This window comes from Mustela putorius, unplaced genomic scaffold (genome assembly GCF_011764305.1).
Source record: "Mustela putorius furo isolate JIRA1106 unplaced genomic scaffold, ASM1176430v1.1 tig00003899_pilon_pilon_pilon, whole genome shotgun sequence".
Taxonomy (NCBI): Eukaryota; Metazoa; Chordata; class Mammalia; order Carnivora; family Mustelidae; genus Mustela; species Mustela putorius.
In genome coordinates, this window is record NW_025422048.1 from 255,153 (window position 1) to 266,862 (window position 11,710).

General features: G+C 40.2%; 1 protein-coding gene across 2 annotated transcripts in view; it reads right to left on the bottom strand.

The window, feature by feature from the left end:
* Positions 1-5,107: 5,107 nt before the first annotated feature.
* The window catches only part of LOC101671843 (phosphatidylinositol-binding clathrin assembly protein-like), a 34,999-nt gene continuing 28,396 nt past the window's right edge, over positions 5,108-11,710 (bottom strand). The window contains exons 15-16 of one of the 2 annotated variants that reach the window (XM_004779340.3): positions 5,999-6,103; positions 5,108-5,240 (exon numbers count right to left, since the gene is read on the bottom strand). In XM_004779340.3, the coding sequence (XP_004779397.2) occupies positions 5,226-5,240; positions 5,999-6,103 (120 nt within the window). In that variant the 3' untranslated portion in view covers positions 5,108-5,225. Of the gene's footprint in view, positions 5,241-5,998; positions 6,104-11,710 lie in introns of those variants that run through there. The other variant, XM_045068013.1, reaches the window with a different exon arrangement.

Sequence of the window (11,710 nt, forward strand, 5' to 3'; positions counted from 1 at the left end):
TCGCTCACAGCTGCAGGCTCGCCACCGCCGCCCCGCCCCCCCACCTCCCTGTGAGTCTGCGCGTTCATTGGCGTGCAGGAAGTAGCCGCCCCTTCTCTCCCGGACGAGTCGCCCATCCTGTAGATGCTGATTGGCTGTGCACAGACGACTGACAAGCCAGGAAGTGCCGTGGGGAAGCTGCTGGCTCTGCAGGAAGAACCAATGTAGGGTTCAGGGAGGAGGTATCTTGGGGGTTTTGGGGGTGAAAGGGCTCGAGGATCCTGGGAATCAGAGACCAAACTAGACCTCAGGACCACCGCAGAACGGGCAGCACCTCCCAGAATGGTCTTTGAACCGAACTGATTTCTTCTCGGCTTCAAGTGAATCTGGAACCTAGACGCCACAACGGATTCTTGGTCTCGGTACCTTTCTGGTCCCAGCGAACTTCCCAGCCCTCAAAGGGGGCGTGTTTTGTGTCTGTTTTGGAGTGGAGCATTTGGCCTGATTGTAGTAAATACCCCGCCCGCTGCACCAACCTTTCCTGAAAGCCACCCTTGATCAGAATGTTGCCATCCCAATTCAACGATTTTTAAAACTTCATATTGTTCACACAAAATCCTAAGAACTTGGTCAACAAGGTCCACCACCAGGACGCCTTGAAAGTAAGTGCATTATATGGAGCTAAGTACTTACTCTTTGGTCTCTTCTAACAACTAATAACCCTGTTCTTCCCACCTTCACTTACTCTGTAGTGCTTGGCCGTGAAGTGGTGCTCCATCCACTCACACAAACAGTACTGTAAGGGTTAGGGTAAAGGTTAGGTCCCTTACTTAGTGGGGATACATACGTAATAATGACAGTTCTTAACATTTATTAAAATCTAACTGTATGTGTGCCAGTCACCGAATTAGGCTGTTTAATCCCCACAAGCCCAAGAGGGCAGGAGGGACTATCATCACCCATAGTTAACATAAAACTAAAGAATCTTAAAAATAAGCTATTGGTGGGGTGCCTGAGTGGCTCAGTGGGTTAAACCTCAGATTTGGGGCTTAAGTCATGATCTCAGGATGGTGAGATCAAGCCCCACCTCATGCTAACCCTTAACATTCTCTCTCCCCCACTCACTCTGCCCCTCCCCCCTCTAAAAAACCAGACCATTTGTAAGATAATAGGATAAATGTTCTAACAGTCACATATTGGGAAGCAAGGGAGCACAGATACTACACTACCTCAGTAGTATTTTAAAATGAGAATAACAAGGTATACCAATAAGGCTGTTGTAAAGATTAAATGACATATATGTAAAGAATCTAACATGTGCCTACTACACAGTAGGGTAACCAAATGATTTTACTTTCATTATCTTGTCATGCCCAACTTCTTTCCAGTCTGGTCCTTATGAACACATACATGAAGTGACCTTGTCATTGTAGGTACCAGCAGAATTGGAAAAGAGTCAAAGAAAAGCCTTTCAAGGCCAAAGAAATGAACCTACATGCATTAAAACCCTGGACCAGGGAATGAAGAAGCCAAAGTTGCCCCAACTAAGTCAAGAAAGAGGTCAGGCCTGGGAAGCTAGAAGTCCATGACTCAAGTTCCAGCTCCTAACACTATAAGGCAATCTTAGATAGTACTAATTAGTACAGACTGCTAGAAATACCAATAATCTGGATGGAACCTCTAATGTCACAGATGATGAAACTAAGGCCTACTAAGAGAACAGAATGTGCCTACAATCCCACAGGAAATCTTGGGATAGAGCAGAAAGAACCCAAATAATTCACTTCAAGTCCAGTATTTTTTATTTCATGAAAACAGACTTGTGGAATAAAGTAGAATATCCAGAAACAGACTAGTACACAGAGGTAGCATCTCAAACCCCTGAACCAAAGATGGACATTTTAAGAGATAGTGTTGTGACAGTTGGGTAGCAATTTGTGAAAAGCTAAAATTAGGTTAATATCACAAATAATATACAAGAATAAATTCCAAATGGATTACCAAAATAAATGTTAAAAACCCCAAATTAGATATGTTCCAGAAGAAAATAGGAGGTAATTCCACCTTTAGCTTTGGTATAAGACATTCTATGACTCATCCAGGGACAAAGAGAGAAAAGATCAATATATTTCCTCATTTATGAAAAAACAGCAATACAACTCCTGCAAAAATAATACCAAAACAACTCAAACTATAAATTCAACTTGAAAAAATTCAGCACAATTATGTCATACAGATAGACAAAGCATACTGAAAAGTGGGCAAAAGTCAATTAACAAGAAGATGTAAAAGTCTCCTTTAAACATGAAAATGTTCAACCTCACAAACACTAATAAAATTCAAAGTAAAACTCCTGTGAGGAGAATGAAGACCTATCTGAGAGCTGGGAGATGGGGATGGGACAGGGAGAGGATACTGGAGAGAGGGTGGAACAGGCAGAAAAAAAAATTAAAAACCAGAGAAGGGAAGAAGAGCAACATAATTTTAAAAAGAGGGTGAGGCCAAAAGACATTGAGCAGGGCTGGAACTCTGGGACATGGGGTTTATACAGACAGCAAGAAGAAAGGGAGACAGGAAAATTGGAGGAGAGGCACACCCTCCACTCTGAACACACTCAGAAACCCGCTCAGGGAGGGAAACATGGCTGGAGGTATAGGAATTGCAGCAGGACTGGAGTAGTAAAAACAAATGCACAGAGACGGAGAACTGAGGAGCAGGACGCAGGTGGATTGGAGAGCAACAGAGCTGCAGACCTGGGGAGAGCAGGGTAGGGAGGACATTGGAAGAGTGAGAAAAGTGGCCAGAGCTAGAGGACCGGGGAGAGAGGAGGAGTTCCAGGACTGGGGAGATGAAAGAGGTTGCAGGAGTAGAGACAAGGGAAGAGGAAAAGGACTGCAGAGAGGACTGGACTGGTGTAAAGGTACTGGGGGGAGTAAGGAAAGCGGGTGGGGCTTGAGACTAGAAAAAGGGGTGTTTGCAGAGGGCCTGAAAGAAGAGAGGGTTTGGAGGACTGGAAGGGGTAGGACTAGAGGACCTGGGAGAGGAAGAATCTGGAGGACTGGACATGGAGTGGGACTACAGAACTGGGGAAAAGGGAGGCGGTACAAGGCTGGGAAGATGCAAGAGGAGAGAAGAAATTGAACAGGGAAGTAGGACTAAAGAGGAGGAGGAGCTGAAGAGTGGAGTGGGTCGGTGGTAGAGGGCAGTGGAAGCTTCCATATAGTAGTAGCGAAACCTAAGAATATGAAATTAAATAGTACCATTATATTAGAATTAAGTAGTTAGATAATGAAATATGCTAGTTACCATTAAAAACTCCAAATGAACGGAGAGAATTTAAATAAATGGAGATTTATACCATGTTCATGATTTGGAAGCACCGATATTACTAAAGTTTCTATATGTTTATTTTCTCCAAATTTAACTATATATTGGGTGTAGTCCCAATCAGCATTCTCAGGTGCCTTAAAAAAGAAAGAAAGAAAGAAAGAAAGAAAGAAAGAAAGAAATTGATCAGTTGATTGTAATATTTTCATGGGATTTTCAAAAAGAATCAAAATACCTGACACAACCTTGGAAAATGTGAATGAACATGGAAGGCTAATACTACCTGATTTTGTGACCTGCAGAAAACTGTTGTAATCAAGATAGTGTGTTGTTGGTCTAAGGATAGAAATATGACTCAATAGAACCAAACAAAGTGAAAAATAGAGCCATAAATTTGTTGTCAATTGATTTTTGAGAAATCTACCAAGGCAACTCAAGGGGAAAAGAATTGTCTTTTCACAAATGTTGCAGGAACAATTGCATAACTATCTGAAAAAGTAAATCTCTACCCTTATTTGTCACCAAATATAAAAATATATTTTAGATGGATAATAGATCTAAATATAAAAACTACAACTACAGACCTTCTCAAAGAAAACAGGAGGATATCTTCATGACATTGGGAGAATCAAATATTTCTGATGACACAAAAGGCACTAATCATAAAAGAAAAACTTCATAAATTAGATTTCAAGAGTGGGAAACACCTGCTCACCAAATGATACCATTAAGAATGTGAACAGGCAAAAAAAAATGTAAACAGGCAAGTGACAGACTGGGACAGATTATTTGTAGAATATATATCTAACATAGAATTTATATTCAGAATATATAAATAACTAAAAATAAATAATTAAAAACAAAGCAAACATTCAAATGAACAAAATAGTTGACATTTCACCAAAAAAAGATTGGAATGACCAATAAGTACGTAAAAAGTTGCTTAGTCATCAGAGAGGTATAAATTAAACCACAATATTATGTTACCACACACCCAATAAAACAGGCAAGATTAAAATATTGATAGCAGTAATTGTTCACCAGAATTTGGAATGCCTGGAATTCTCATATTGCCAGTAGTGTAAAGTGGAACAGATGGTTTTGGAAAACTTTTGGCAGTTTCAATTTTAGACAAACACCTACTCTATGCCCAAGCCGTTCTACTCCTAGGTATTTACCTAAGAGATGTATTCACATTTGTCCACAAAAAGATTTGTACCAGCATACTTACAGAACTTGTATGTATATATCAATTTAAAATCTGGTTTAAAAACAATGAGTAACAATAAATATATTTTCAGATAAACAAAAACTGAGTTTATCACAAGCATAACTATACTAATGAAGTTCTAAACGTTGTACTTCAGGAAGAGGGAAATGATTCCAGTGCAAGAAGAGAATTTGTGAACGTGTGGCTTGATCTAAGCAAAAAGTGTTTCCGTAAATCGTAATCCCTTCTTTTTAAGTAGCTCTGTGCCCAGTGTGGGGCTCGAACTCACAACCCTGAGATCAAGAATTGCATGTTCTATGGACTGAGCCAGCCAATCTAATACTTTTATTGGGGGCGGGGGAGTGCTAACAAAATGGAGCAGGGTTAAAATACAGGACCACCAAAACTCCTTAAGTTGGGAGGGAATGTCCTTGTAGCTCTAAAGTGTTCTAAGGTCCTTGCGTTATTTGGGAGGGGAGATTAGATGGTTTTTTGATAATTTTCCAGTGTAACATTTCAAGGATAACTATTAAAACAAGAGAAGTAGGATGTATTACCTCTAAAACATTGAACTGAAGAATCTCAAAAAAAACCTGAATATGTTCAAATGAATGTTTATTTTAATTGGAAGCTGTGGATGATTCAGTTCAGGCTGTAGAGAGATCACTTTTGTTCACCTCTGAATCTGAACACTTTCGCTTTGGTACTTCTACATGGATTGTGTCTGCATGAAAGAAAGATGGATGTGTAAATCTTTTGTCATTTCTACTATTTTTCTTTGTGGTCATAAAATAAATTACAAATATTTTTTACATAAAACTCTGGTCAATCTTATTATCTAATACCCAGAGCTTTGTGAGGCCTCCTTAAGCAAGCATTCAGGAACCCAGGAGCCCAATATATCACCTAATGACTGAAGGAAGAAACCTTGTAAAGACTTCTAGAAAACAGAACTCTGAAGCCATGACATGGTCTCCCACATGCTTTAACTACATTCATCCACATTTTCACTTCCTGCATCCACTTCTCTGCCCATAATACAAAACTTCTATTCTCTGTACATCATTTCCTCCTTTGATCTCTCATGGTTCTTTGTGCTTTCCTATCTGTTTATATGTTTATCTGGCTATCTATTATTAAATCTGGGAGATCAACTTTGTTATCACTTCTCTGGGAAGTTGTTCCTGAAATCTCCAGCCCCGCCTCTCCAGCACTAATGACACTTGGGTTTGTTAAATGAATGAATAAAACTGAGTAGGCATCAGAAAGCAGTTGAGGTTTAACAACTCAAGTTTGTAGGGACCAGATCTGCACAGTTCTGTGTTTTTGTAATGCTGAAAATGTTAGAATTGGTTTTTCTTCTACGAGAGACCAACGGTACACAGAAGATGTATAGATTGTAAGACTGTTCTAACACCAGTCGTGCCTCCAGTGATTGTACAGCTCTGCCAAGGCCCTAAGCTGCAGAAGTTATTAACATACATTATTTCTTGTGGATGGAGCAGAATTGCTGGTCCTTGAGCCTGGTTGCCCATGAATCATGGGTTGGGGTGCCATCAAGAAAAGAGCTCCCTTTGGAGTGTGAACCTATGAATTCAAATGAAAAAGAAAACAAAAAGTGAAAACTTAATTACTATTTAATTGTTCTCTTAATACAGTGGTACCAAGAGGACAAGCAGCCCCCCAGCATAAATATTACATTTAATGAATGTCAACTGAAAGGAATGCTAAATGCTAGAAAGAAAAATAGATCTGTGAAGGAGCTGCTGGTAATAAAGTGTGAAGGAAAAAGACCAAAAGAATTGTTCTTGAAAAGGAGGGATGAATTAAGTGCCAATAAGGCCTACAAAGGACTCTTTATGAGAAAAAGGACTCCTACATCTCAAGGCCAAAAATTCTTATGGGAAAGAGAAGGGAAGTCTGTAGGTAGACATGGAACTTGTTAAATATACAACAGGAATGTGTGTATCTTTGATGAAATACTTCAGTACAAGTATGTGATTTGATATGATTTAAAGGTTAAATGTGAAGGATATACAGAAATTTTCCTGTATAATAATATACATAATTTATAATATACATAATAATATATATAATTTTCCATCAATTCTTGCTTTGACATTTCTCTAGTTTGTGACCTGATAAGCTCAGACTTTTTTCCAGCTTTATTGCAGTATAACTGACAAAGCTGAGTATATTTAAAGTGTACAACATTATGATTTGGCATTCGCATACAGGTTTTTAAATATATTCAAAAGATGAAAAAAGGACATTTGATGAAAGATAAATATAAGGAGGTTGCACAGACCTATTAAGATCTCCTTCCTTGTTTAAACCTCTTAAGTGGTTCCTCACTAAGCATAGACAGTGTGAAACTCCTCGGGCTGACTTTCCAAGACTACTGCTTCTCAATCTATATCTATTCCACTTTTTCCTCACAAGTTGAGGCAGTATGGACTATAGTTAAGGACAACTAGGTAAATTGGAAAATGTTGAAATGACTCGTATCTAAAGACTAATGATTAATGTGTTGACCTGCTGAGAGGTTTCTGGTGATATGCTGCAGGACTGTGTCCTTGGTCTTCCAGATTATGTTTATCTGTGTTATTAATGAAGATGTAGGACACATGTGCATTGAACATATGAATAACATATGTATTGGAAAGGATAATAAATATATTAAGTAGACTCAGAAACATTAATGTGCTTGCCAGGTTAGAGATAGGATCCCAAATGAATAGATGAAGTTCAACAGAGAAAATTGTTAAGTTTTTGCTGCTGGATCTTAAAGTCCCCGTCAGGGTATTGGTAGAAGTGAACAGGGGAGAAGTGAAAAACACTAATGGAATTTTAGTTGATAAAAAGGTTAAGTTTTAAAATTAAGTTTTCCTGTCCTTCTTTCTTTTTAAACTATTTATTAGAGAGAGAGCAATGAGTACACACACAAGTGGAGGGAGGGGCAGAGAGAGAGGGAAAGAGAAAATCTCCAGCAGACCCCCCACTGGGTGAAGAGCCTGATGTGGAGCTCCGTCTCACAACCCCGAGATCACGACCTAAGCCCAAACCAAGAGTCGGATACCCACCAACTGAGCCACCCAGGAGCCCCTCCTGCCTTGCTTGTTGTTGTAACTCGGTGCCAACAACTTAGAAGCAGCTCCCAGCTATCTTCAGTGTACAGGGCTGCCACTTCTGCAGGACTAAACAAACGGCTTGATAACACTTCTGCCTTATAGGGCACCTAGGTAGCTCAGTCAGTGAAGTGTCTGTCTTCAGCTCAGGTCTTGATCTCAGGATCCTGCAATCAAGCCCCATATGGGGCTTCCTGCTTAGTGGGGAGCCTGATTGTCCCTCTGCCTATGCCCCTCCCCACCACTTGTGCTCTCTCAATCAAATAAATAAAATCTTAAAAAAAAAAAAGACTCCCTGCATTACAAACAGTGCTGCTTAGAAATCATCAAAATTGCTCTTGCCCAAGGATTGAAATCTTGGTCCAATTACATGATGCGATCAGATATTGTAGCCTGAAATAGCCCCGTGCTGTAACCAGATGGAACACCTGGTCCTTTTAGGGAACCTAGATGTGTATGCTCCCTTCAATCCACTTGGGTCTGTAGTTACTCATGCCTGTGGAATCGGATCCCCATTTTGTAGTCCAGCCAATGCTAGGGATGACTTTGTATCTGGTTCCTGTAAACTCCCTAGGAAATAGGCCCTATTCTGTTCACTTTTGTTTGGAAAGAATCTTTTTGTAATCCTTCAGTTTTTACTCTGCCATCCACAGATTTTGCTTCAGACCTTGTTATATACTAATACTAGTTGCCATCTGATTACTGATTCCTAACCTGGAATTCCCTTTTGGGGCTTGGACCCTGACTGTCTAACCCTAACCCTATCCTGTGGAGTATCTCAGCTCTACCCCATTCCTTTGTACTCCTTTATACACTTTATCCATGCTTCGGGCCATACGTAATTCAAGCATATAGACACACCTAAGATCATATAATACTTCTCTAATCCTCTTTTGGGGGTTAACTGGCCAATATAGTTAATTATTATAGAAGTTACTCAAAGAAGTCTAAATGAAGATTGAAAAGAGCTGTGAGGTCAGCAAAGGAAAGCATCAGCAAAACAAAAAGACAACCAACTGAATGGGAGAATATATTTGTAAAAGACTTATATGATAAGAGGTTAATAGCCACAATATACAAAGAATTTATAAGACTCAACACCAAAAAAATTCACAAACAATCCAATTTAAAAATGAGAAGTCTTAAATAGACATTTTTCCAAAGAAGATACCTAGATGGCCTATAGGCACATGCAAAGATGCTCAACCTCACTCATGATCTCATGATCAGGGAAATACAAATCAAAACTACAATGAGGTATCACCTCACACCTGTCAGAATGGCCAAAATTAACAACACCGGAAACAATAGGTGTTGGTGAGGATGTGGAGAAAGGGGAACCGTCTTGCAGTATTGGTGGGAATGCAGACTGGTGGAGCCACTCTGGAAAACAGGTTGGAAGGTCCTCAAGAAGTTAAAACGTAGAACTACCCTGAGACCCAGCAATTGCACTACTGGGTATTTACAGCAAGAAAATGAAAATATCAATTCAAACAGATATATGCACTCCTCTGTTTATGGCGGCATTATTTACAATAGCCAAGATATGGAAGCAGCCTAAGTGTCCACTGATAAGCAAGTAGATAAGGACAGCAGACTATTGTGCAGCCATAAAAAGGGATGAGCCTGTGCCATTTGCAACAACATGGAAGGACCTAGAGGGTTAGGGTTAGGGTTAGCAGAATCAGACCTGCAAATACAAAGAACAAACTGACTGTTGCCAGAAGAGAGGGGAGTGGAGAAAGGGGCAGAATGAGTGAAGGGGAATGGGAGGCTGAGGCTCCGAGGTTTGGAATGAATTTAAGTCCCATGGATGGGAGGCAGAGCATAAGGAACAGAGTCCGTGGTACTGTAATAGCACGGTATGGTGACAGATTGCCGCTATGCCTGTGCTGAGCATGGAATAACCCAAAGACTCGTCCGTCACTATGCTATACACCTGAAAGTAATGTAATACTGTGTTTCAACTATACTCAAAGAAAAAAAGTTGAAGAACATTAAAATTAAAAGAAAAAAGGTGGGAAAAAAAGAAAAAACGTGGGAGGAAGAGAGGAAAAGTAAGAAAGTTTGGTGTTTCCAAATCTAAGAGCATTTCAAAAAACATCTCACTGGCCACTCCTTTTCTACCTCCTTTGTAAATTCCTCTGTGTCTCTCTGCCTCATGAATGGCAAACCATTCCAGCACTCACTCCTGAGACTTGTCTACACTCACTCCTAGGTGATCTCATCTACTCTCCGCTGACACTCTTCAGGACTTTTGCACTGCCCACACCCTGTCCCTGGAACTGATCTTCCACAGGGCCTATTCTCTCTTCTCTTTCTGCTCTCTACTTAAGACCGAGTCATATTCTCCATAAAGTGTTCACTGGAAACCTACTCCAATTCTCTAAATTCTTCTTCCCTGCTTTTTTTTTTTAAAGATTTTCTTTATTTATTTGACAGACAGAGGTCACAAGTAGGCAGAGAGGCAGGCAGAGAGAGAGGAAGGGAAGCAGACTCCCTGCTGATCAGAGAGCCAGATGTGGGGCTCGATCCCAGGACCCTGGGATCATGACCCGGGCCGAAGGCAGAGGCTTTAACCCACTGAGCCACCCAGGTACCCCATCTTCTTCCCTGCTTTAAATGTCTTCCTCGCATGTCATACCTTATTTGTTTTATTTGTTGTTTGTACTCCCATCATTGGAATATATGTCCCACAAAGGCATGGATTTTTCTTTTGCTTATTGCTACATTCTCAGCTTCTAAAAAAGTACCTAAAACATAGTAGATGCTTAACAGTATGTGCTGGCTGAGTGACAGAAGTGTTAAGTAAGATAAGGACATTGGGTAACAGTGGGGTGCCTTTTATATGGAGTAGTCAAGAGCTGACTCATTTGGTCAGATCCCTGAAGGAAGTAAGGGAGTGAGCAAAGTGGATATCTAGGGAAATATTGCTGCAGGGCCAGGGCACAGAAAATTGCAAATGCCCTGAGCTGGGTGGGTGCCTGGTGTGCTCAAAGAACAGCCTAGAATGAGCTAAGCTAGGCAAGAGTGCCAGGATATGAAGACAGAGAGAGAGACAACATGGAGAACCCTGGCATTTACTCTGAGAGAAATGGGAGGGGGACAGTTGTGCCTGAGTGGCTTGATCTAACTTATACTGTAAGCCAGTCACTTCGGGAGCAAAAGAAAGAGAGGCGTCAAGGGGGACTCCAAGGTTTTTGGGTTAGGGTTAGACAAAGTTGCCATCAGCTGTGATTGGAATGGCTGTGGGTAGAACAGCTTTGAGGAGTTCAAGAGCTCAGTTTGGGACACGTGCCATTTGAGATGCCTGTTGATAGGGTCAGAGATTGATTCTGTCCAATATCTAGTGACAGGAAGAAGAAAACTGAGAAGGAACAACAGGTTGAGAGTATGATGACCTACCAGTTAAGTAAAAAAAAAAAAAAAAAAAAAAAAAAAAAAAGCAATTCGAGGAGGGAGTGTTCAGCTGTATCACATGCCATTGCCAAGACATGATGTGGACTGAGGATTGGTTATCATAATATGAGGGTCACTCATGATTGCGATAAGAACAATGGAGGCAGACAGAGTCTCATTCTCAAGAGAGAATGAGAGGAAAAGAAGTAGTAGCAGAGCATATAAGAGAATACTTCAGAGGAATTTTTTAGCAAAGAGATAAAATATACTACTACATGGTAGTATATTCCTATGTAGAATGCCACTGAGCCATTATAATTCATTTGGACCAATTTATATAGGTCTCAAAAACATAAATAGGAAATGATAATGATTATAATCAATTTTTTTAAAAATCCTATAAAATAATACATATTTTTCCATAGTAAAAGAATGGAAATGTTCTGGAAGGCCATACATAAATTCATCACAGTCATCGTCTCCGGAGGGGTGGAGGGTGCCTAGCACTAGGAGTGTGCCAAGATTATTTTGGTTTTATTTGTAAAAGTTCATTAAAAACAATCTGAAAAACATTATGACAAAATAGTAACACTTGGGGCACAAATGCACAAGCTAACCTTACACCTAAAGGGTCTGGAGAAAGAAGAGCAAATAAAGCCTAAACCAA